The sequence below is a fragment of the Sinocyclocheilus grahami genome, unplaced genomic scaffold (assembly GCF_001515645.1).
Source record: "Sinocyclocheilus grahami isolate Dianchi unplaced genomic scaffold, SAMN03320097.WGS_v1.1 scaffold720.1, whole genome shotgun sequence".
Lineage (NCBI taxonomy): Eukaryota > Metazoa > Chordata > Actinopteri > Cypriniformes > Cyprinidae > Sinocyclocheilus > Sinocyclocheilus grahami.
Genome location: NW_015505899.1, coordinates 770,999 through 798,099, shown reverse-complemented (window position 1 = coordinate 798,099; position 27,101 = coordinate 770,999). Strand labels below are relative to the sequence as shown.

General features: G+C 36.4%; 1 protein-coding gene across 2 annotated transcripts in view; it reads left to right on the top strand.

Moving 5' to 3' along the window:
- kif1ca (kinesin family member 1C, a) overlaps positions 1 to 26,802 on the top strand; it is a 60,549-nt gene extending 33,747 nt beyond the window's left edge. The window contains exons 3-24 of one of the 2 annotated variants that reach the window (XM_016244492.1): positions 6,409 to 6,485; positions 6,994 to 7,173; positions 8,321 to 8,386; positions 9,766 to 9,944; positions 10,619 to 10,730; positions 10,808 to 10,885; positions 11,654 to 11,719; positions 11,902 to 11,980; positions 13,200 to 13,278; positions 13,366 to 13,514; positions 15,023 to 15,183; positions 15,512 to 15,591; positions 18,105 to 18,180; positions 18,912 to 18,991; positions 19,110 to 19,204; positions 19,876 to 19,959; positions 20,312 to 20,492; positions 20,789 to 20,861; positions 21,757 to 21,855; positions 23,163 to 23,333; positions 23,582 to 23,956; positions 25,600 to 26,802. In XM_016244492.1, coding sequence (XP_016099978.1) covers positions 6,409 to 6,485; positions 6,994 to 7,173; positions 8,321 to 8,386; positions 9,766 to 9,944; positions 10,619 to 10,730; positions 10,808 to 10,885; positions 11,654 to 11,719; positions 11,902 to 11,980; positions 13,200 to 13,278; positions 13,366 to 13,514; positions 15,023 to 15,183; positions 15,512 to 15,591; positions 18,105 to 18,180; positions 18,912 to 18,991; positions 19,110 to 19,204; positions 19,876 to 19,959; positions 20,312 to 20,492; positions 20,789 to 20,861; positions 21,757 to 21,855; positions 23,163 to 23,333; positions 23,582 to 23,956; positions 25,600 to 26,502 — 3,443 coding nt within the window. In that variant the 3' untranslated portion in view covers positions 26,503 to 26,802. The remainder of the gene's footprint in view (positions 1 to 6,408; positions 6,486 to 6,993; positions 7,174 to 8,320; positions 8,387 to 9,765; positions 9,945 to 10,618; positions 10,731 to 10,807; positions 10,886 to 11,653; positions 11,720 to 11,901; positions 11,981 to 13,199; positions 13,279 to 13,365; positions 13,515 to 15,022; positions 15,184 to 15,511; positions 15,592 to 18,104; positions 18,181 to 18,911; positions 18,992 to 19,109; positions 19,205 to 19,875; positions 19,960 to 20,311; positions 20,493 to 20,788; positions 20,862 to 21,756; positions 21,856 to 23,162; positions 23,334 to 23,581; positions 23,957 to 25,599) is intronic. The other variant, XM_016244493.1, reaches the window with a different exon arrangement.
- Positions 26,803 to 27,101: the final 299 nt, after the last annotated feature.

Genomic DNA, 27,101 nt, shown 5'->3' with positions numbered 1-27,101 from the left:
GAAAAAATTAGGGGGGGGGAGTGGAAATGTATCAAATAATGTCTTTTTTTCTTCTTAAAGGGGGTCATATGATGCTGCTAAAAATAACATTATTTTGTGTATTTGGTGTAATGAAATTTGTTTATGCGGTTTAAGGTTAAAAAAACACATTATTTTCCACATACTGTACATTCCTTTAATAAAGGAATACCAGGAGACATTTACTAGCAATATGACTTGTATGTTTGATGATATATAAATTTATGCTTCAAACTGTATATAATAATTATGTAAATATTTATAGGCCTACTTTAAACTGTGTATATGTACACACGTGCACACACACACACACAGTTTAAAGTAGGCCTATACATTTTAAATATAGTATAAATGTAGTAAAATCTCTATACTAAATAATACACATTCAATAATGATTTCCTAGTCTTTCCTTCCTGTGACGGCCCAGACAGATACTACCAAGGTTATGGTAAATTAAAATGCCAGATACAGTTCATTTTGTAACCAAAATCTCAATATTAACAAAAAAATGCTTTATGCAGAATGATGAATTTAATTATAAATAGTGCTGGCCAACAATTAAACGCATTGGGCTTGAGAATGGCGCGCGTATATTGCGCGTACAGTATATATTTAGAAAATATTTACATGTGTATATAATTATATTCATATAATTTATATTACATATAAATATATATAAACATCGTATTTTTCTTAAATATATACATACATGTGTGTATTTATATATACATAATAAATATACACAGTAAACACACATATATATTATGTACATAAAAACTTATTTTGGATGCGATTAATCGTTGCCTAGCACTAATTATAAACAAACTTGAAATACACTGGGACTCTAATTTTGAAATATCCATGCTTTACTATTGCAGGCTGCTCATTCAAAAAGGGAGATAAATTATGGACTCTGACAACCATTTACAACATTACAATGCAAACATCATAAAGTAAACATTGTCATAAGTAAATCAAAAGCAGTCTATTAGCATAAATGCATGATACTTATTGATTGCAGTCTGCTCTGAAAGCACAGGCATGTAGAACATAAAATAGTGCTGTGTTTCTAATTTTGAAATGTGCATTACTCATATATATTCAATGAAATCATGGCCTTTTGAAGTTTAATAATCACATCAGGCCATATCGTGATTCCAGTTTTTCCATCCCCGAATTTAAGACCTTTTAAAATGATGATCATTAAGATGCTTCTTATACCATTTAAGATATTTAATATTTGAATGACCTTGAATTTTGCATTTGTGCTTCTAAGTACTATTACAATAATTCTACGTGCATTAAATACAAATTCTAAATAAATTGCAAATGCAAGTGAAAAGCTCATACTGTCAAACCCTTTACTTAACCAATAGCTACTTGTTAACTGAGTATTTTATAAATGATTTTGCAGCCAAATATTTTATTACATATCACATAATGAAATATTAATTTGATAATTTTTTTCATCTCTTAAAAAAAAAAAAGAGTATAGTATTTGTTGCACTTTTTAACACGTTTTACGATATTTAAATCTATTCCACAGTCTATTGCATGCTAGTCGAGCGTGATTTAATTAGTACAATCAAAAAAATATCTAAAGATCCTGGAGAAATCGAGTTCTCATGATACGACCCTGTTAAAACTCGTTCCACACTTTTAGTAGTTACTCCTCATGAACTTTTCCATGGTAGTATCTAAAAATACTTGTCTCCACCCACACGTTGAAAGAGGGGGAATTTCTGAGAGTTTGGAACCACAGTCCTAAACCACTGTAAAATCCTGTTGTTTGCAGTACTGGCTGCCAGACCTCACATTCCCGTCTTCCTCTATGAAGTGTTTCCACCCCACTCTCTTGTCAACTGCAAACTGCAGTGCCACCACTGCGTTTGCCTCACCCAAACCCCCCTCTCTCTCTATCTCTCTCTCTCTTGCTCGGTTTCTCGCGCTCTATGTCTAAAGAATCTGCCGGGCTGGCAGTCTGTTTGCTTTGACCCCCCTCCAACACAAACACTGAGCTGTTTGAGCTCAAGGTAGCAGTACTCATTGTTACCCAGCAGTGCTTTATTCTGCTGGGGCCTTCTCCACTCTTTGGCTTCCTTTTAATGGCACTACTCACTGGAGTTTCACTTTTATACCAATCTAAAATTAATTACACCAAACTGAATTTTAAAGAGTGCAAAACTGTTAAAACTGATTAATTGTTTTAACATTAAGGTATATATCTGTTCTTACTAAAAAACTGAATAAGCAGAATCACAGCCAATAAGAACATGCAGTGCTTTCAAAATAGTGGTGTGCGGAAATGATTATTCATCAATGCATCATGATTTTGATTCTCAAGAATTGGAATGGTGTTAATTTTGAACCACAGCTGCGTGTTGCTATGGCATGTATATATGTGATAGAGACAGCCGTGCTCTGCTCACTGCCATATAGATGTCCAAGTTTGGAAAGGTTGAAGCAAATTACTTATTTTATAAGTATTTTATATATATATATATATATATATATATATATATATATATATTAGGACTGTGATTTAGCATGTTCATTTGGTGTAAATAATTATGTTAAACATGTTAAAATTATTAATGTATTTAACGCACCCACCCCATCCCGACCTGTACTTCATCTTACTGTTCATTGCATGCAGTTGCTGATGAACATGATGCAAAACAACTGTCTGACTGCATGATGCATCCTGAGCCTTTTAAAATGGGGTTATATGCTTATGAAATTCAAGATACAGTGCTTCTGTATGGGGTTTTGTCTTATATTTATATCTTTATAGTTTAGCAGTATCGCATGAGCAAGACTGCTGTTTTTCCCGAATATCTGGACAAGTGCAAATGTGCTATTGATTTTATACAACAGGTCAATAAACAATAAGTTAATATTGTGTTACATTGTAGAAACAATATCAGTATTATCTGTTTTTGCTCAATTTTGAAAACAATATATATATTTTTTTTGGGAGCAAATGGGAATGCAAAAGCATACTTTAGGGGTTTCTTATAAAGTCCTAATTTGCCCTTCCACAAATTAAGGCCTTCAAAAGGTCTTAAAATGGAACAGAAGTTAGGGTGCTTTCACACTTGGTTCGATTGCCTTGTCCGAACCAGAATTTGATTGCTCCCCCTCCCCTGCCACCTCTACGCGGCGTTCATATTATTTTATTTGGGTCCGGACCATGGTTTGTTTGCGTCATCAAGCCAGCAGCTGTTTAGCCTGTTGCTTAGTAACGACGGCGCAGGAAAAGGCGGCAAAATGCATAACATTGCTCTCTTCTCTTTTATATTTATGTATTTGAACCGTCGGTTTTGTTCCGAAGCTTCAGTACATGACGGCACTTACGTCTGTCTTACGAATGTACTGCTGTCTAAAGAATGCTAAAGGCGAACAAAAATGAGATATACAGCTCTCTGCTTACAGTGCGTCAGTCACACTCATCAGGAAAGTGAGTGAAACACACACAAACACATTTTTATCAAATAATACATCATTAATATCGGTTCACTTCCGCGATTTGGTACGATTGCGTTCATATCAGCATTGAATCGTGCCGGAGTTCACATGAACCGTACCCCAGACCACCATTTTTAAAAGGATAGTTCACCCAAAAATTTAAATTCTGTCATTAATTACTCACCCTCATGTCGTTCCAAACCTGTAAGACCTTCGTTCATCTTCAGAACACAAATTAAGATATTTTTTATTAAAACCGATACTCTCAACAATGGCGGCGCACCGCTGCAGACGGGATGAGGAGGAGAAGAATTGCTGAATAAAATAGTATATTTTTGTCACACAAAAAGTATTCTCGTAGCTTCGTAAAATTACAGTTGAACCCCTGATGTCACATGGACTATTTTACCAATGTCCTTGCTACGTTTCTGGACTGGGGAACATTTCAGTTGCATTGCTGTCTGTGCAGGGTCTGAGAGCTCTCGGATGAACATATGCTTCTGAATGGTGTAATTAGTTAGTTTGTCCAGCAGAGCGCGCTCCATTGTTTGCTACTGGACCCAGGTCAGTGTAGTGTAGAGATGCGCGGATGAGCTCAAACTTCACCCGCTGCTTCAAATTATCCGCCCGTCACCCACACGCACCTATATTTGATCGTCACATTACAATGATTGTAATTCTTTGTTTTGCATGATGATATGATGAATGGATGGTTCATTTTAACAGCAGATTCAGTGACGTTAGAGACTAGAGCTGATCTGTGCTTCACGGCACGCGTCTGCGGCGCATTAAAGCCTGTGTTACGGCCACTGGAGCTGATCGCAGCCACTCAATGCTGGTAAACTCCGGTGTAGAATAGAACCCATTATGTTGTCTACACCGGATTCAGTAAACTGATGCCTTGTTCTGTTTATGACGTGCTGACAGATGTTCAAATGATTTTCAACGGTCGCTTTGGCGCGTTCTGTTGCAGCGCAGACACGGTGTCAGCATAGTTTGTCAGTACAGTCAGTAATGTAGCAGATTGAAAAGTTAGTATCTTTCTGCATGCGGCGCATTAAAGCCTGTGTTACGGCCACTGGAGCTGATCGCAGCCACTCAATGCTGGTAAACTCCGGTGTAGAATAGAACCCATTATGTTGTCTACACCGGATTCAGTAAACTGATGCCTTGTTCTGTTTATGACGTGCTGACAGATGTTCAAATGATTTTCAACGGTCGCTTTGGCGCGTTCTGTTGCAGCGCAGACACGGTGTCAGCATAGTTTGTCAGTACAGTCAGTAATGTAGCAGATTGAAAAGTTAGTATCTTTCTGCAGTCCAATAGACGGCAGTGCGGTGGTGGCTTGAGTCTGTTGAATGGTGATTTAACGCTACGTTGTCACCTACTTGGTGAGACTTAATGCTAAGTAAATAAACATCAATGCCCTAGTCTTTTACTCTCATAATGAGCTTATCATATTCGTTTGCTACATTAGTAGGCCCCTATGATTTCCGCGATGCAGAAAACATGGACGGAATCGCGGAATCCAGTCATAAAAAACGGAATTTACTGGAACTTTGACGTCAATCGAACCCGGGTGTGCACCAAAAGTGCTAGTGATAAAGCACCCTTAAATTCATTAAAGCATTTTTAAATTGTTGATATTTTTTTGAGTACATTTTCTGATATTTGTTCTTGTCTAAGTCATACTCAAATGCTCAATTCATTTTGATCAATTTCTCATAAAACAAGAGTTCTTATCTGAAGTTATTTTGCTTCAAGTAAATGTATCATGATTTAAGAATCTTTATATATTTGCATTGGAAAACAAGACAAAAGTACTGACAAAGAACATCACTGAGTTTTCATTATGGGCAGGGTTTGGTAGGGATATCGTGTCAAAGGTAGTTCTAAAGCTACTGAAAGAAATGTGAATGGAGGGGAAGTGCTGTGGCCCTGCAGTATTTGCCGAGCTGGGATGTTTCCAAGCTCATTATGATGGCTAGACAGGACTGTGTTGACATTACTTGGGAAATACTATGTCCTAAGAACAGTTTTCATTGCTCATTGAAATTTTTATTCACTTCTCATACACTTATTCGCTTTTAAGAAGCAAGGACCGCTTACTAGTAAATGTAAATATAATACAAGTATTTCTGGTCTTGGATGCTGATTGGTCAGTGCAGCATTCCAGACATGCTAAATTGCAATATAAGACACCTGCATCCCTGTGCAGCATGCATATTAAGGATGTGCAAAATTTTTTTTATAAATGGACTTCGTGGGTTGAACCATTAGATGACTAGTCTGTTCAGGAGACCTGTATAATTAGTCTGTATAATTAGATGCACATTTCTTTTGAATGTATGGATGCTATACACAGCCTGTACATTTATTTTGTTTAGTGCTTTTCGCAATTCAAATTGTTTCAAAGCAACTTTAGAGGAAGTCATACTGTTAAGGCTATAATGCTTTACCACAGAGCAAGTTTTAGGGCTAAGCGATACGACAATATAAAGCGATGACGCAAGTGATCCTTTGGATTTAGATCGAGCTATATTGTATTTATAGTTCTGTCTAGCATATATACGCTTGAGAATCCAAAGTGATTTATAGGATTTAGATAATAAGGCATTCAAGACTGTGCTTTATTGTGAATATACTGTAGTCACGTAGTCATAGGGGTTGCAGGAACTTTACTGTTGTCCTGTTTCATGCGCTCATTTGTCTCTTTATTTATTTTACATTTACATAATATTTAATAGAGTGAAGTATATTTTAGTATAATATTTTTTTCCCTAATTTTCTAATTACAATTATTGTGATGTTATTATAAGACATACATTTCATCTAGTTATTACATAAATACAGTTTAATTAAATTACTGTTACCAATACTGTGTGTGAAATTAATGTGCTGAATTTTGTCTATGTTTTACAGGTATTATTAATCCAAAACAACCCAAGGAAGCACCCAAGAACTTCACTTTTGACTATTCATACTGGTCACACAGCTCAGTAAGTTTCTGTCACTGAATACATCACATCCTTCAAACAAAACAAAAAAAGAGCTTTGTCTCAATATCCAATATAAATAGGTGGGGAGAGAGTGTGAGAGGATGAAGCTGCTGCAACATTTTTAATTGTATGAACCTGTCAATAATAATGAATATTTATATACCACTTTTAAATCCGCTTTACAGAAAGGTATACTATAACAGAAATCCATGCAACATAAGGTCTATAAAGTCCTTATTTCATCAAAAACTTGATGGAAAGTAATGCCACAATGCATTTTGTCTTGTGCTGCCAGTGAGTATGACAAAGGTGACTCTGGCAAGGAACAGAAAACGCTAAAAAAAACAATAACTTTAGAAGTTTATTCTTGCATGCAACTGCAAACAGTATGCAACACAATATAATCAAGGTGTAAATTTGTTAGCATTTACCAATAATAACACTCATCTTCAGACATTCATCTGAACACAGAAAATTCCCTCAGACTTTTTTCACTCTGTATTTGCAGGAGGAAGACCCATCCTTTGCATCTCAGAGGAAGGTGTATCAGGATATTGGCGAGGAGATGCTGCTTCATGCTTTCGAGGGCTATAATGTGTGTATTTTTGCTTATGGGCAGACTGGAGCAGGGAAGTCATACACAATGATGGGAAAACAGGATCCTGGACAGCAAGGCATCATACCACAAGTATGTTTATGCAGACAGCATGAATGAAAGCTTCCAGCAACAAGTAATTTTTTTCTGTTCTCCATTGAAATGAACAAAAGCAATGGAGTCAGTATATATTTGATGTTTAATGTTTAGCTACGTAAGATTTAACTATGGATGAAAAAAAACAGAAACCATGTGACTGAAAACCATTTTAGTCGATTGCTGTACAAAGCTACATTGGGTGATATAGTCTGAATGACAGGTCTATATTAAAGGTGCACTCAGTCATTTTTTGCTAATTTAAAATGATGTGCATAATTGAATGTACAGCATTTGAGAAATGTCTTGACATGAGGAATCGAGTATTTTTTTTAATCTTTTCACATATTGTACTATTCATTGTGCTAAAATACTGTTGGTTTCAGACACCAGAATTTTGCTGCGCTGTAAATCAAATATTGATTGGAGTCAAAATTCAGTGGATATTTGAGACACAAGATCGCACAAGTAAAGTTTCTATTTAATGAGAGCATGGATCCTTGGTGTTACAAGAGGTATAATAGTAACATCAGGTTGATTTATGCTGATGAGCAGTCCGATTTACAGAGTTGCTCTGAACGATGGTCCATATAAAGTTCAGTGGTTGATTAAAAATCGTATAAACCTTATAATAACTTATAAACCTTTAAAGACAGACCTGTTGTGAGCTACAAGGTTGTTAATCGATGACATGCACTTTTTTTTGAAGCCATCAGCTTGCATTGTTTCAGCTTATTTTAAATAAATTATGTTTAAAATCTTCATGGGAAAAATTAATAGGAACCAAGAATCAAGGCTGCTGAAGAAGTGGACAGGGACTGTCAGGATGCTGAAAGCCCTGATTGACCAATCAGAATCAAGTATTTCAGAGAGTCATGCAATAACTATATTAGAGGTTTGTGTGCCAGTGTAATTGATTGTTCTGTGAGATCTGCATTAATTATAAACAAAATAATGTAGTAAACAAAAAACATAGTCAGGTCCATTTATGAGGGAGTAGTGGGTGGTTCTTCAAACGTACTAAAAGAATTGTAAATATTTGAAGTAATTCATCGTTTATTCTGTGCTTGTGCTGAATTGAACTCCCTTAGTGATCTCTTACACATCTCTCTCATTGTGCATCATTGTATTTTTTTCCCCGTAGATGTGTGAGGATTTGTTCAGACAGACGGCAGATAACACTGACCCTGACCTGTCCTTCTCTGTTGAGGTATGTTTGTGTGCTTCTGAGTCATTGCGTGTGTCCATTTACATACAGTGTTAAAAAGAACTGTGAGAATTGTTTTGGACATTTCATTGATGCATGGCCTCATAAAGCATGTGAGTTCACATTAAAGGGGTCATATGATGTTGGTAAAAAGAACATTATTATGTGTATCTGGTGTAATGAAATGTGTTTGCGGTTTGAGGTTAAAAAACACATAATTTTCCACATACTGTACATTATTGTTTCTCCTCTATGCCCCGCCTTTCTGAAATGCGTCGATTTTTACAAAGCTCATCGTTCTGAAAAGCGAGGTGTGCTCTGATTGGCCAGTTATCCAGTGCGTTGTGATTGGCCGAATACCTCAAGCATGTGACGGAAATGTTACGCCCCTTACCATACTGTGATGCCCTGTCTGGCCGGAGCGACGAGACAAAAACATTAAAAGCCATTATAAACGAGGCATTTGTTGCATCCAGTGGGGACATAATTACGGATTATAATGACTTGTACTGTCTTTTTTAAGTGTTGCAATGCGCCACGTAAACATAAAACCATGTCTGCATTTGTGACAACAAGCGCTACTCTACACTGCTCAAAACTCGCATTTAAATCATCAGTGGCAAATCCTTTAAATATAAAAAAACGTACATGCAGTCTGTGAGTTAGAACAGCCGGCATTGTAGTCTACTCTCCCAGGATCAGGAAACAGTCCTCCATAAAATGTGCTGCACACATCTGAATATTTGGGTTGAACTGTTCTGGAACAGTGTTGTAAATACAACTTAACCACTGATTTCTAGTCGTGTCCTCTTTTGGAAAGCCAAACAAAGTAGTTTCGCTTTCACAACGAAATACACAGTGGGCTAGAGTGAGCGGAGGCCACGGTGAAAACCGATAAGGTGATCCACAGTGCGAAGTTGATGTATTTCCTCAGCGACCAGCACGGATCAGCTCTAGGCATGATGAAGCGGATATCGTCCTCTTTTGGAAGGCCAAACAAAGTAGTTTCGCTTTTACAACGACACACACAGTGACTTCACGATTCACTTCGCGGCAGCAACAATACTACAGTGAGAATAAAATGCCTTCTTTCTTTGTGTGAACATTTGGGCGCCATTATGCAAATATTCCCACATCGTGATGTAGACATATGGAGGCGTGTTAGAACGAGCCGTTTTAGGTAGGCGTGGTTGACTCTTAACTTTTATAAAGAATATATCTTTGGATTTGAGACTTTAGTCTTTGCAACTTTACAGATCTTCTTTATGCACCAAGAGCTTGTAACACTTCAAAGAGAAAGGAAAAATTGAAATTGCATTATATGACCCCTTTAAACAGCAAATAAACAATTTCTGGGTATAATTTTCTGTGTTTTTTTTTAGGTTTCATATATGGAGATTTACTGTGAGCGAGTTAGGGACTTGTTGAACCCAAAAAGCAGAGGGGCCTTGAGGGTCAGAGAGCACCCTATAATGGGCCCTTATGTAGAAGACCTCTCCAAAATGGCGGTTACCAACTACAGTGATATTGCAGATCTCATGGACACTGGCAACAAAGCCAGGTATTATTATACACACAAACAGGACTATGATTCAAGTTAAAATCCTGTTTGTCTGCTAAACAAATAAGCAATTATTCAGATTATATACAGTACATGCATATATGTTTTGAACAGTGGAAGAGACAAATGAAACAAAACAAAGATTTAAATATATGCTTTTAATTGTGTGCAGAACAGTTTCAAAATATAAATGTTATTAAAAGTCCAGATAAAAATATAAAACGCAGCACAGATAATGAAAAAATCACTAGCTAAGGCCAGAAACACAAGACCTTTGCATAAACGAAAAAAATAGGCAAGAATGCAGATGAATTGCATGCATGATTTCTTACATTGCTGTGGTAGTATCAAACCTCAGTACTTAAAGTGGTGATAGTTACCTTCAAATAACCAACTGGATGTGTTATTCAGACTATAAACATGTTGACAGGTTACTGATTAACTAACTAGCTTAGTGAGATTCTCTTTAAACACTTGCTCCAATAAGACAGTAATTAACTTTAATTGCACTTGGATGCATTTTAAACTCCATTGATGTGTGATTTTGAACTTTTATGTTATTGTTAAAATAAGTATGACAGTATTTAGATGTGTAATGTGCATTCTTTATGAAGTATTTGACAACATTTATAGTGACATTTATTTGCTTTTTGTCTGTTCTCTATTACTTTAAGGACGGTTGCTGCTACTAATATGAACGAGACCAGCAGTCGCTCACATGCTGTCTTCACCATCCTCTTCACACAGCGTCGACATGATAATATGACCAGCCTGGACACTGAGAAGGTGTGTGTCGGACATTAGAAAACACTTTTTTTTGTTTGCTGTTCTTTACCGAGTCTGGTTTCTTGTCTTCTGTTCAGGTGAGCAAGATCAGCCTGGTTGATCTGGCAGGAAGTGAGAGAGCAGACTCATCTGGAGCCAAAGGCATGAGGCTGAAGGTCTGTCAGATGTCATATTAGTTCTGAATTAAAGGAATAGTTTACACAAAAACATAATACTGTCATCATTTAAACACCCTCATCATCATTTTTCTGAAGGATGTTCATGCTGCTGTTTTTCAAACAGGACAAAATACATGCAATAAAACACTTAATAAAAAGTTAAATGGAACAGCATTAACTTGCAAATAGAAATAATTTGTGACAATATAAATGCTTTTACTGTTACTTTTGATCAATTTTAAGCATCCTTGCACAATAAAAGTATTAATTTAAAAAAAGAAAAATCTTACTGGCTCCAAACCTTTGGAATGGTAGTGTATCATTCCAGATTGATTAATGATGCATTTCTTGAGCAGCAAATCAGCATATTAAAATGGTTTACTGTATGTAGGATTACAAAATACACTATATTCAAATAGAAAACTAGCTTATTTAAATTGTAATATTTTAGAATATTACTGTTTTTACTGTGTTTTATCAAATAACTGCAGAATTACTGAGCATAAGAGATGTTTTTTCAAAACAATAAAAATGTATTTTGACCAGTTGTGTGTGTGTGGGAAGTTTTCTGGTGAATCATGACTTAAATTGGAAACAAGTCATATGTAAGAGTTTTATCATGTTTTTTGGTGCTTGACATCAAGCTACTTGAATTACATTGAAAAGCTATGGACATCCTTTTAAGTAAATTATAACAACTTATTTTTGGTTGTATTAAACCTATTGAGTATTAACAGAAAGTTTAAAAGCATTGTGTTTTTTTAGGAGGGAGCCAATATTAACAAGTCTCTGACAACACTGGGTAAAGTCATCTCAGCACTGGCAGACATGGTAAGAACTTTTTATTTTTGTTCTCTTTAGTTTTTCTGACTCTCCTTTGTTTCTTCCTGCTGCTTCGGTCCAGTTCTTTACCTCATTTCTCAACTGTGTCTTCGTCTCTTCACTGTCCTTTAGTGTTTTGTCTCAAATGTCGAGTTCTTTGTGAAGAGTAACAATATGTTTCCACTCCACAGCATGGCTCAAAGAAGAGACGCTCTGATTTCATTCCCTACAGGGATTCTGTCCTCACGTGGCTATTGAGAGAAAATCTAGGTATGTCTTGCTGTCTAAAGGCCTATTCACAGACTGAGAGTTGAAACCATACATTCCAACACATCTGCTCACACCAGGGAGGAAAATTAGTCTGACAAGAGAGCATTTTTCATTTAGAGAGACTTTTTTCACTGAAATAAATTCATTGACCAATAAGATGCTTTTTGGGTCACGTGTTGTTAGATCCTGTCAACGTGTCAGGAATGTCCCATTAGAGGATCTGTTTTGTCTGGTATCTAAAACCAGTTCGGTCTGATGCCCAAAACCAGTCAACAAGAAGTTTCTCTGATACGCAATTAGTCATTTAAGTAACTCTTCTATCAGCCCAAGATTGACAGTAAATCTTGAGATGGCGATACTCTTGCTTTCTAACTTACCTGTGAAGACAAACACAGCTAAGCAACATAAGATTAAACGGTAACAAAAAAATAATCTAAAATGAAATGAGTAAATTTTCTGATGCATATTTTTCATGTGGGGTTCCAGTAACATACAAAGATACAGATATCAGCTTTGTGTATTCTGAATGTTTAAGATATAAAAACCTAAAACTTAAATATTTATAAAAATATTAAAAAATCAGTGTTAAGGAAATTCACATGTATATAAAGGGATAGTTCATCTAAAATTAATATTAGCTTCATTTACACTCACCCTCATGTCATTCTAAACCCATAAGACTTTCATTCATCTTTGAAATAAATGAAGATAAATTCAGTGTAACCTGAAAGATTTTTGTCCCTCCATTGAAAGTCCAAGCAACCAAAGGGTCATGTGACACTGAAGACTGGTGTAATAACGCTGAAAATTCAGCCTTGATCACAGGAATAAATTCATTTTAATAAAAAATAAACATTGTTTTAAGTTGTTATCATAAATAATAATAAATTGTAATGAATGCACTGCAGCCTTTGTGAGCATAAAAAAAAAACATTTAAAAAATCTTACTGACACACACCTTTAAACTGTAGTGTATAAGCAGGTGGCCACAAATTATGTCTAACTTTAAATGAGGTTAACTTTAATAATTACATAAAGGAATCTGTTGCATAGTGTACTAGTTGCAATTATTACTTAAATAAGCTTATTTAAATTTTTGTGAATAGACCTGCTGTCTGTTATTCATTTAACTTTTGGTTTTGTTTTTGTTGCAAACAAGTCTCTAACCAACTGTTGTTACTGCTCCACACAGAGTTTAATTGAGTGTTTGTGTTTGAAGGTGGAAACTCTCGCACGGCCATGATTGCTGCTCTGAGCCCAGCAGATATTAATTATGAAGAAATACTCAGTACTCTCAGGTAAAAACACACACGAGAGAACCATAGTTCTTTTCTACAACACATTGTCCTGTATGCACTATATAACCAGCATGTGGCCTACTGTAGGTATGCAGACAGAGCTAAGCAGATAAAATGTAATGCTGTCATTAATGAGGATCCAAACGCACGTCTCGTCAGGGAGCTGAAAGAAGAGGTCAACAGACTCAAAGAGCTCCTCCTGTCTCAGGGACTCAGCAACCTCATCACTGCCTCAGGTAAATATACACATACACACGCAAACCATCCTAACATTAACAGCCAGGTCGCATTTCACCACAAGACCAAAAAAAAAAAAAAGGTCTTAAACCCATTTTTAGAGCCTTTGAGATTTTCACATAGACATTGTGTTCAATTCATTTTCAGTGGTGATTCTTATTAAAATCGAGATATGTTATAGATGTGTAATATTATTTAAATCAGCATAAATAAAAAGCTGTACAAATGTAATAATATACCACACTGTAAGACTTTTTTAAATGTTTTTTAAAGAAGTCTCTTATGCTCTCCAAGGCTACATTTATTCATTAAAAAAGTACTATTGTGAAATATTATTGCAATTTCAAATATTTTCTACTTGAATATATTTATATTTAATATAATGTAATTTATTCATGTGATGAAAGCTGAATTTTCAGTTATCATTACTCCAGTCTTCAGTGTCACATGATGCTTCAGAAATCATTCTATGTTGATTTGCTGCTCAAGAAACATTTATTATTATTGTCATTGTTGAAAACTGTTGTGCTGCTTTATATTTTTGTGTAAACCATGATACATTTTTCAGAATTCTTTTAAAATAATTTTCAAAAGAACAGCATTTATTCAAAATTAGTGCTGTCAAATGACTAATCGCATCCAAAATAAGTTTACATAATATATGAGTGTGTACTATGTATATATAAATACAAACACATGCATGTACATATTTAAGAAAAATATGTTGTTTATATATTTAATATATTTATATATAATATAATAATATAAATATATACAGTGGGTACGGAAAGTATTCAGACCCCCTTAAATTTTTCATTCTTTGTTACATTGCAGCCATTTGCTAAAATCATTTAAGTTATTTTTTTTCCCTCATTAATGTACACACAGCACCCCATATTGACAGAAAAACACAGAATTGTTGACATTTTTGCAGATTTATTAAAAAAGAAAAACTGAAATATCACATGGTCCTAAGTATTCAGACCCTTTGCTCAGTATTTAGTAGAAGCACCCTTTTGATCTAATACAGCCATGAGTCTTTTTGGGAAAGATGCAACAAGTTTTGCACACCTGGATTTGAATGTGTGTATATTTATATGCACATAATAAATAAACAGTACGCACACACACATTATGTAAACAAACTTTTATTTTGGATGTGATTAATCGTGATTAATCGTTTGACAGCACTATTCAAAATAGAAACCTTTTGTTAAATTATTAATGTTTTACTGTTACTTTTAATAAGTTTAATGCTTTCTTGCTGGGTTAAGTAAAAACTAAAATCTTACTGACCCAAAACTTATGAATGGTAGTATATTAGGTATTTTTTGCATTACAGTAATGAGTACTGGGGAGGGAAATCTGATCACATGGTCACAGGATGCACAGAAGTTGACAGACATGGTCTAAAAGCCACAAACTCTAAATTTGAATTTGAACTGGAGACACACCAATTACAATAACCGCCACTTAAACAATAACTGGCACACTCATTTTCTCTCAGGGTCTGAAACAGAATGCCCGTCTTTGGGAGGAGCATCAGGTGAGCTCCATCAGCCCTTGCTCTCATATGTACAGTCTACCTCTGATGCACCAATGGAGGGTGTGACGCCCACTAGTCCCACTGCACACATCAGCAAAGAGGAGGCCGCGGAGAGACTCAAGGTACACATGATATCACATTCTCAGCAGATACTCTCTTCTCAACAACAGCCAAATGTCAGTACAGCAATGTTGGAGAAGCTACTTTCATGATAGAGTTTCTTAGTATTAAAGTAGGTAGTGGTGTTGGAATTTTAGAAGTTTTGCTAACTTCAGCTACTACTACCCTCTAAATGATACCTTTCCGAGGCATGTCAACTAACCCAATGTCAGAGTATCCAAATGCAGAGAGTGTTTCTGACTTATCAGGGGTTCTTTTGTATGTTTGGTATGTAAAATAAAAGCAGAGAAAATATTTTTGTCTAGCGTTGTCTTTCTGTGTTTCTAACAGGAAACAGAGAAGATAATTGCAGAGTTGAATGAAACATGGGAGGAAAAGCTCAGGAAAACAGATTCAATACGACAAGAGAGGTGAGAACAGGCACAACCCAGTTGTTCCCAGTGTTCAAAATGTTCACACAATTGTACATTCATTTATGGAATAACCTTACCCTGTGAATGTTACACACCAATCCATGGTCAATCCATGGAATACAGGTCAAGATTGGTTGACAGCCAGCTATCTGCTTGGTGTGTTATGGTTGGTCGTCGACCAATATGAATTTTTTGATTGCCGATGCCATTATCTTGCCAGAGAGCAGGGCAGCCAATGGGAAATACAGGGTTTGAAATTAACACGCTGACTCGCCAAATGCAGGTGGAAATTGACCTTGCCGGGTAACACGTCAACACTAGCCAATTAGGGTGGGCTATGATTCATAGATGATGTTCTGTCAATTTGCATGGCATTGCTATCAGAGCCTTTCCCTAAAAGGAGCCTTAAACATTAGTAAAACAAAACATTGACTATTTGAATGAAAGTCTGCTTTCTTGTTTTAGGGTGCATTCACACCAGGAAAGTCCGCTAGTTCATTTGCTTTTGTCTGGATCAAGTACAATGTTGATTTTTTTTGTTTGGTGCAGTTCGCTTTCAAACTGCCCTTTTTGCAAGTGAACCAGAAATTGTAAACAAAACCACACGTGTGCTAAGGTCATCCATTCATTGGACAGACATTCTCAAGCAGGAAAAAACAGGAAGTGCAAAAACAGGCTAATTATGGAGATCTTTCTTAGTGCAGTTTGTATTCTTTTACTGATTTGGTGTTGTCAGCTAACGCAATATGAATAAACTTATGAGCATCATATAAGACAATGTCATATGATGTTGTAATAATGACTTGCTGAAAATAAAATCTATAGATATAAAATACTTAAAGCATATCACAATGTTAGTTTAAACATTTAACCTAGAAAAAATGTGCGCTGTTAGGCACATATTCAATCGTTTGTGCGGAGAGTGGAAGCTGAAGCGTGCTTCAGGACATCAGTGGAAAAAATTAAATTTCTTTTTTGCTCATAAAGGTAAGAATAATACATAGTTCGGAACTGTAAAGGGTCTACTTTTATTTGTGTGCACTCACAATATCAAGAAAACGTTGTGCTTTTGTAAAATAAAGAAAACAAATAGATGCGCTTTCTTCCGTCTCTTTCTTGGAACAGGAGCGCTTCACAAAAATGAACCGAAACTCAGCGAATATTTTCCTTAAATTCATGATGAATATATCTATAAAAAGCTTTAAATGACTACAAAATTAAATAATTCAAATCCAAAACAAAAACTTTTTCATTATGTAATTCGTAAAGATGCATTTATTTCTAAAGGCGCGTCCAGTGAGGAGATGGCGAGTCAGAATTGTCAACTTTATCTTTGCGACACTGACTCTGAAAACATTCGTTTATTAATAAATTATTCAAATATCTCCTTACTATTTCCCCCCGACGCATTCATTGAAAACTCATCATTTGCATGCATTTTTAAGCATTGTGGTTTAAACAACAGCACTATATGCGCGAGCTGTCTGTTTCTGAGCGTGATTTCTACAATTGGTTGGGTCATATTCACACCTTAAACGAACCGTACCAGAGTTGGTTGTTTGGTCCGCACCAGGGTGCGATTACTGTATTCACACCTGCCCAAAAGATCCGCACCAAGGGGGGAAACTAACTTGAGTTCGATTCAATCGAACCAAACAAGGCAGGTGTGAATACACCCTTAGTAATTTAGTAAGTTTAAGTGAAGGCCGGACAAGTGCTTGATTATGTTCAACAAACATGTAAAATCGTGAAAATGTGAAATCTTTACTGATTTTTATCTTTACTAATTGTTAGTGGTTCTTAAGTAATTGTAAAAATAGCTTTTACATTGTTACCAGGCTTGAGTACATGCAACCCTCTACGGACACCTTGGTAATTGGATCGGCATTGGCTAGTAATTTTTTTCGTTTACTCACCAGACTGTGTGTATATATATATATGCATGATGCATGATGGGATACACTAAGCCTCAAATAACCCTCCGGAAGTCCGCTCTCGAGTGTGTATTTCGTGTGCGTTAAGTGCACTGCGCTTTGGCTTTGGCTTTTTTTGAGACCGATTTATTCGCAATGTGGAGGGTTGACATGTTAATAGTTGTCAATTATGAATGCTTACTTGACTTGATCTTCAATTAAACAAAATCATTTTCAAATGTGAGTATAATATGTCATGCTTTTGAGGAACGTTTATTTTATCTCTCAATCGTCATTGAATTGCATTGTATTATTGTCCTACATATGGGCCATAAAAGCCTGATGTTTAAAATATATCAACACAGACACAAATGCAAACTTGTGTATAATATATAGTTAACCAACTAATCACTTGTTGGATGACTAATTAACATATCCTGACCCATGTGCATTACATGTCAGTCAGCTTGTCCTTGTCTAGAATGATCTGCAATATGGGCCAGACTTTATGCTGATAGTCAAAAGTCTGGCTCTGTGAGAGTAGTACAGGTGTGTAACCCACACCCACACCATCTCTCTCTCTGTGTGACACATTAGGGAGGCACTGCTGGCTGAGATGGGTGTGTCTGTAAAAGAAGATGGAGGAACAGTGGGTGTCTTCTCTCCCAAAAGAGTGAGTCAAGTCTTATTTTAAGTCATATTTATTTGTATAGTGCTGTTCACAATACATGTTGTCAAAGCAACTTTACAGAAAGTGAAGGTGCTGTCGCCTTTACTGTTGTTTAGCATATTTTCACTGGCGAAATGTAGTCATTTCAATAGGAATTCACGCAATCAGGAATTTTGTGTGAGGATGAAAGATTTCCATAGGGAGATTTCACATCAGATTTAAGTTAGTCTCGCAAATTTGACTCACTGACCAACAGGAAGCTGCTTAGTTTGAAAGTGTCTTTTGCGTCAGCTGTGCTTCATATTGTTGCACTGTTTACAATAGACACTTTTTACCCATAAAAATGTTTTGCTTAAATTTTGTTCATGTGACCGCACCTTATGATTTCTACACATAAGAATCTTTCATGAAGATTGTTTTTCCATTCCACTGCGCCACTTTTCCATTGTTTTTCTATGTAAACATGCTAGACAGATGTGTTTGAACGTTGCTCTCGTGTCTTTTGCAGCGTCTTTCACGAGGCACATTGTTCAAGTTAAAGTTCCCATTTTAAAAAAAACGTCTCAAGACCTTGCTTTTTTTTCCCCATTCCACTGCACGTGTCTCGCATTTTTCAAAACAAAAACGCATTCTGTGTGAATACCCAATACTCACTATCCTAGCACTTTATGAGTCTTATTAAGTCTAAAATGCACCAAAACTACGTGTTTAAGCCACATGTGTTTTTTCCTCAGACGCCCCACCTGGTGAATCTGAACGAGGATCCTCTGATGTCAGAGTGTCTGATATATTACATTAAAGATGGAGTCACCCGGTAAGCAGTGAGTTGCTTAAGGAGTGGTTAGTTTCTGTGTACATACTGCACTCTGTGTCTCATGGCTCTCTCTCTCTGTCTGTGTGTGTGCGTGTGTGCGCGTGCGCGCGCGTTGCAGGGTTGGTCAGGAAGATGTGGATATTCGTCTTAGCGGCCAGTTTATAAAGGAGCTGCATTGTGTCTTTTGCAGTGAAGTCAATGAGAATAATGAAGGTGAGAGCGACCACATGACATTCGTTACATTCACTGATTCACACAAAAGTGACGACAAAGGCAGTGTTACAAAATATTTCTTTTTCAAATAAATGCTGTTCTTTTGAAAAGCATCAAAGAATCTCAAAAACAATTGATCAAAGTTTCCTAAAAAATATTAAGCAGCACAACTATTTTCAGCATTGATAATGTTTCTTGAGCAGCACATCAGCATATTGGAATGATTTCTGAAGGATCATGTAACACTGAAGTCTGGAGTAATGATGCTGAAAATTCAGCTTTACATCACAGGAATAAATTGCATTTTTAAATATATTCAAATATAAAACAGTTATTTTAAACTGTAATAATATTTCACAATATCTGTGTTTTTACTGTAATTTCGGTCAAATAAATGCAGCTTTGGTCAGCATACGACCCTTCTTCCAAAAACATGTAAAAAATCTTGCCGGCCACAAACATTTGAATGTTAGTGTAGGGCTACATGTATATAAAATATTACATACATTTCCATGTTCGAAATTTATGTCATATATGTAGACCTGTAGTTTAGAAAGTTGATAAAATTTAAAAGACAGTGTATTGCTACATCAACAAATGATATTTTCAATGTTTTCAATGCATATAATCACTTCTCAGAACCGTGTGTGTGTGTGTGTGTCTGTTTGCAGTGGTAGTGACTTTGGAGCCATTAGTTGGAGCAGAAACATATGTCAATGGAAAACGAATCACTGATGGTGTTGTGCTAAAACAAGGTGACTTTTTTCAGTTCGGTTCTACTGTTTTTATTTCCGTGGTTCAAAATGGTAAACTAGTGTATTGTTTACTGCAGTATGCAGTACATACTGCCTAGTCTTATTTTAAATAAATGCTGTTGTTATACAAGACTTAAAATGCAAAAGTGAACATTTCAAATGCATTTATTTGAAAATCATCTGGATATTCTATTTCTTTGTATTCTACACAGAAAATGTTCACTCATTTCTGTGTGCTGCAGAAATAGTAGTCTTGGTAGCATGTCATTCTGAACATATCCTTATTGTCTTATCTTCAAACATACTAGTTCCTGTAAACACTTTGATTCTCCTTTGGCCTGTGATTGTGTAGGTAACCGTATAGTGATGGGGAAGAACCATGTGTTTAGGTTTAACCACCCTGAGCAGGCCCGCTTAGAGAGAGAGCGCAGTGCCACACAGGAGCAGCAGGGGGAGCCGGTGGACTGGAGCTATGCACAGAAAGAACTGCTGGAGAAACAAGGCATTGACATAAAGCAGGAGATGGAGAAGAGGTGAAAACCCATTTTAAATTAATCTTCCTCTGTATATGGGTCTGTGCTCAGATCTGAATCTTGAAAAATGTATCTGAAATGAATACTGAAATGCTGGTCTTTGGAATGAGGTTGCTGGCGATCTACCAGCCATGGCCAGATTGCCCATTATAGTCTACAGGTCAGCCTCAGCAAAACCAGCTGGTAGTCCATCTGATCAACCTTCCAGATCTGCTTGGATCAGCAAGAAACCATTTTTTCCTCCAGCAGGCTTCGCCTTGCTAATGTTTTCTTTCTCTTTAAACCTTCTCTCTTAGACTGCAGGATCTGGAGAGTCAGTACCGCAAAGAGAAGGAGGAGGCCGACCAGATACTGGAACAGCAGAGACTGGTAAGAAAAGATGCTGTTTAAAAAAACAGTAAGGCTCCTCACACTTTTGTCCAATTCAGGAAGTCACAATTTGATTCCAAAACAATTCCATTTAATTTTTAATTAAACTAATTACTCTTGCCAAGCAAATACAAAACACTGTTACTGCGCGTGTTGTCATAACCTTGTCTATGCTCTGTTTTGTAATGCAGATTTTAGAAAACAAAAGCCAAATATTTTTAATGTATTTTTTTTTTTCAACAAGGTTATGAGCATTTATTAAATAATTTAGTGAAAGAAACAGGGTTCTTACGGTCATTGAAATGAATACTACATTGAGCCTTATTCCAAACTTAGGCTGTTTATCCATAAATATAATTGTTTAAATCTCCTAATTCCAAGGTTTGGTGCCTGATGTACAAATTCTCCTGCAGAAAAAATATGAATGACTGGAAAAGTCATGTAAATGAATTAGTCAGAAAGTATGGAATCCCTGAGGCAAAGGAAATCTGATGGTTTGTGAAATGTAGTTCACATTCTTAGTGTCAAAAACTTGCTTGTTTAATTAGTTTTGTAGATAAAATGGTTTAGAATTGTTTGTACAACATTGTACATTATACATTTTCTTTGTTTTAATGTAAACATTTCGTAATACTGCAAAATACTTCAATTCCAGGACATAGCTTGGCATCATGCTAACATCAAACTCTATTGTGAGTTGAGTCTCCTGCGGCTTTGTGTTAGGAGTATTTGTTATGTGGTTTGCAGATTGCTGCCTATGTACAGTAGAGTGCTCCAAATCAGTCCGTTTAGAGCTCCCATGATAGTTAGGACGTTGTTGCCATAGAAGCTACAGCAAAGGCAGCTCACTAGGCTTTAGAACCAAGCTAATGTGTCTTTCTGTCTCTCTGTGTAGTATGCAGACTCAGACAGCGGTGATGACTCAGATAAACGGTCCTGTGAGGAGAGCTGGAGACTCATCTCTTCTCTCAGAGAGAAATTGCCAGCCAACAAGGTCAGTCACACACACATACATCACTGCAACACCAATAGATTGATACTGAACTCCTTTGACTCACACTTATTTATGTGTTGTTGTTTTTTTTTTTCCTAAAGTTTTGCTAATGTGTCTGCACTTTTAGCCCAAGGTAGATATTAGTGGGTTTTGTTTTTTTTGCTCGACATAAAGCCAATATATAGATATCACACTATTTAATTTAAAGATAGTCAAAACATGCTTAATAGTTGCTGAAATTGAATTTATTTTACATAATATTTACTAAATTATATAATTTGAAAATGTGTAAATATGAAAAAATACTTTGAACTTGATTAAAAAAAAAAGTCTGTAAAATAGAGATTTAGATGGCAACTTATTGATTCTTTAATTCCATTATAGTATTTTTCACACAAAAAAAATATTTTAAAAAGTAAAGACAAGACAGCTCTAATTTTACATACAGCACACAGTGAATATGACATTAATATGAAATTTACGACATAGCAGCCCAGTTTGAAATCAAGAATTTTACGTTTGTCGCTTGTGCGTGTCTAGCGACTCTAGACAACGCTCCTGTTAGTTTACATTCAATTTACCCAGACTGAGTTCAGTTGTTTTTATGCACTCTACAAATGCACACTTCAGAAGATATCGGAGCTGAATTCAACAATGTTTGCAAGCTTATTGAAACTAAACTTTTATTAGATATACAAAGACTTGTTTAAATTAAACGCAGATTTAATGAATGCTACCAGTAGATGAGAAAATATTCTTGTGTTTGCCTTTCTGTTACTAATAACTGAAAAGAAAATGCTATAATACTTTTTTGTGTACCCTTTAATAACTTTGTTTACAAGTTGTGTGTAATAATTTATTAGTCGGAACTATTAAACAAAGACAGTAATATAATAAAGACTAAGAACAGGAGCTCTGTGTACTCAGGCACAGAGTTTTTCAGCACTGTAAAAAAAAAAAAAGTCCAGCTTCCGACATATTGGCCAAACAGAAAAAAATGCTGGCCAATGGCGATAAATACAAAATGCCAAATATTGGCCAGTATATCAGCCTTGGCAATATATCGGTCGACCACTAGTAGACATGCACTCTAGATTGATGTCTTTGATGGTTTCATTGCATCTCGCTGTAATTTTAAAAGATAATAATAATATAATCTTATTGCTTGAGTATTACATTTTTGAGATGCAGTCTTAAAATGTATTTTAAAGAGTAATCTTGAGACGCCTGCATTCTGTTCCGTTCTTTTTCATTTTCACAAATTTCTGACAAGAAGTAACTCTTCTGTTCTTGCTTATTGTTTGCAGATGCAGTCTATCGTGAAAAAGTGTGGTTTGCCCAGCAGTGGGAAGAGAAGGGAGCCGCTGCGTGTTTATCAGATCCCCCAGCGCCGCCGCATACCTGCCACCCAGGAGTCCAAACAAGGACTCAGCTTGGAAGAGCTTCGCACACAGGCTGTTAAAGAGATCTGCTATGAGGTGCCTCATTGTGTTCAAGAGTAACTTTAAAGCTAAAATGCGAAATACAGGCACTGATTTAATTCATGTCAGAGTAGATTTAGCCTCAAAAAAGATGCATTTTATACACAAAAACGGCAAAAGATTTCTCAAAATGACAAACACCAGTTTGATTGGCTAGTCACCGATCATGCAATATATTAATGTCTGGCTTGTATGAGCAGTATTTTACATTAACAGGAGTATATCTTTATATTTCTCCTCTTAAGGTGGCGCTTGGAGACTTTAGACACACGCGGCAAGAGATTGAGGCCTTGGCTATTGTCAGGATGAAGGAGCTTTGTCGCACATATGGCCAAAAAGACCCTCAGGAGAGAGAAAGCTGGAAGAGTGTGGCGAAGGACGTATGTGAGACTGTGGGTATCGGAGAAGAGGAGGGAGACAGGGAGGAAAGAACAGCAGCAGCTGGAGGAGGAGGAAATGAGGGAGGAAAGACAGATATGGGAGAGCTCAAAGCTCATATTGACAAGCTGACTGATATACTGCAGGAAGTCAAGTTGCAGAATAATATGAAGGATGAGGAGATCCGATCACTAAGGGATCGCATGGTGAAGATGGAGAAGATATTCCCAGTCGAAGTTCAGGTATCACTCGTATATCTAGAAACCGCCACAAATACACACTTCTCCCCAGTCCATTTACTGGCAGTTTGATGCGTGTTGCAAGTTTCTAAAATATAAATGTTTATTTTGTACGTTTATTTTTTCAAATGTAATATTCCAAGTATTTGTTTTATTACAATTATTTATTTTAATTATTCAGTTAATTGAGGTTCATTTAAGATAAAGCTGTAAAGGTTTTTTGTTTAAGAAAGCGTATAAATGTAATAATACATGACCGTTTTCCACCTTCTGATTGAAACTCCATTTTAGGCGCATTTACCTTTAGGATTTTAGTGTATACACTCACTATTATGATGGCCTGGCATCTTTGCATGGGAAATGATCATGGTCCCTTCGATCATGCTTGTGACACTGTTTTCAAAACTCAAGAATTCTTTCAAAAAGATGTAGTCTATAAGATTAAACATGAATGTCACAAATATAAGTAGAGAGGATTAAAGTTAGATCTCAGTCTGACATTATGACACACATCAGATTTAGTTCACAAACCGCTCGTATGGCCTCAATATGGTTGTCCTTACAATAAACTATATTAAAATTTAACATTACTTTAGCGTTGACTTAACTTTAAATTCTCCACACACTCAGGCTCTGGAGATCATATTTTGCGTTGTCCTTGGCTCATTTGGTCTCAGATATGACTAATTAAGTTAATTGGAGACTCACTCAGACTGTATCACTGAATTAGCGAGTTGGCTTTTTGTTTGAATTTGCCAAACTGATTTTGTTTGATTTGTGAACTGATTCAACCGTTCCATCGAAAAAGATGATTGGTGACTGAATCACTCTCTTTTACAAACATTACATGTTCTCAGAGCATTTTGAAATAATGAGAAACAATATGTTTTTATGAAACATAATGGAGTAAAAAGTAAGATTTTATGCTTTGGAATGTAGTAAAGTAAAAGGTTACCAATACTCTGGTAAAGTACATGTACCTGAAAATGAAGTACAGTAACAAAAGAAAAATACTGTTAACACTATTTTGAGGTAGTTACTTGTTATGTGTACTTAATATAGTAATAACAGTAAATTGTGCATAATTACAAGCAACTAACCCTTAACCATGGAGTAAGCAGGGTTATTAATTTAATTTAATTTAAATTATCCAACGCGACTTACAGTGCATTCAGGCTATACATTTTTTACCAGTATGTGTGTTCCCTGGGAATCGAACCCATGACCTTTTGCGCTGCTAACGCAATTATTACAATTACACTATTATAGTTAACTAAAACTAATCATATGTATAAAAAAAATAGTTGAAATAAAATAAATAAATTTAATAAACTATATTGACATATAAAACAACACAAACTAATAATGAGGACAAAAATACACAAAAAAATTACTAAAACATTAACTTTAAAATCAAAACCAAAGATATTAAAATAAACTCTAATTCAAAAGATTAACAAAAACTATAATAATATCTCAATGATACATAAAACTAGTAGGAAGTATGTGTGGTTAATTAATATTACTCAGTACTTATTTGTGTTATTATATTGTGACAATGTCACCTTAAAATAAAGTGTAGCCATACTATACTTTGTGCACCTTTTAAGCTATTGTAAATATTTTCATGGTGTTTTTTATTTCAGGGAGACAGTGATAACATTGGGTTGGATGGGGCCAGAGGCGACGACCCGCCAGCACAAGTCAACAGACGCGATGAGGATTCTGGGTACCGGCGGGGTCGCCATCGCTGGCAGTACCCGGACAAATACCATGACCCTAAACGTCGCAAAGGAGCCAGCAATCAGCCAAACAGTGCCCTCTACCCAGCGCCTCCCTCAGGACACTCTCAGAACAACCCATTCAGTACAGCATCGCCTCGATTCTCAAATCCATCTTTCATTTCTGAAATCCCTCGCAACCCCTATGGTCCTTTCTTGCCAGGCACTGGGCGCTTCTTGCCACCTCAAGAGCGGAAGCTACAGTTCCCCTTTAAGAATAATCCCCAACATCGAGGCTTCATCTGGGGCCCGTCATCAGGGGGTGAAGGTGGAATGGACACATCCGCTCAGTCCAATACTGATATGGTTCGTACTTTCCAATCATCTCCCTCTCCCTCACCAAGCAAGGGCCAGTGGCCAAACAATCATCACCAACAGCGGCGCAATCACGGTAACAGAGGTTACGGCAACTGGGGAAACAGGCAACGATCCAGAAACAGGGGACGAAATCCATTCGATGGATATTTAACCAACGAACAGGCCGGAAATATTGAGCATAAAGATGGTGGATTGGTCCAAGGGCAGCATAAGCAGGGTAGAGCGCGTTACACCTGGTACAATCCCAATTTTACTTCAGACCAGTCTGTTGGAGACGGATTACAACATAATTACAACCAAAGCAGACAAGGTGTCTACAAACACCCCAACTTTCACTACCATCACCTGCAAAAACAGGACAACCCTTCAGAGATGATCCAACATGGGTCTGAAGGCAATCCCAATCCACCATCCATCCCAGATTGCAATAGCACCCCCATGGAGACCTGATTTCTTCTGTGGAAAGTATGGTCATGTACATGAGAGCCATAACACTCTTTTTCTTGGATGGGACTCCTAGAAACTTTGAACCCTCAGATATATATGGTGTTTTGGTTTGTTGTGGAAGGGTTTTGAGTGCTGCAACTGAGAACTTTTTTAAGAGAAACTCATTAGTGCAATAACACCATTCTGTTCGAAATAAGACAGAACATTTTATGCACCTGAATTTTAATGTACATAATTGCAGTTTCATACCTGCACCTACAGTGCTTTATGGGTGATGTTTTTATGTGCACACATATCTGTCATTCAGATGTATGTATATATATATGTACAGGTGCATCTCAATAAATTAGAATGTCGTGGACCAACGTCACTGCGCCCGTTTACCAAGAAATTTTGGTAATCATGCTTCCTTCTGCTGACCAGCTTTTTGAAGATGCTGATTTCATTTTCCAGCAGGATTTGGCACCTGCCGAATTGGTTGAGATAGTGAATTGGTGGGTTTTTGTTAAATGTGAGCCAAAATCATCACAATTAAAAGAACCAAAGACTTAAACTACTTCAGTCTGTGTGCACTGAATTTATTTAATACACGAGTTTCACAA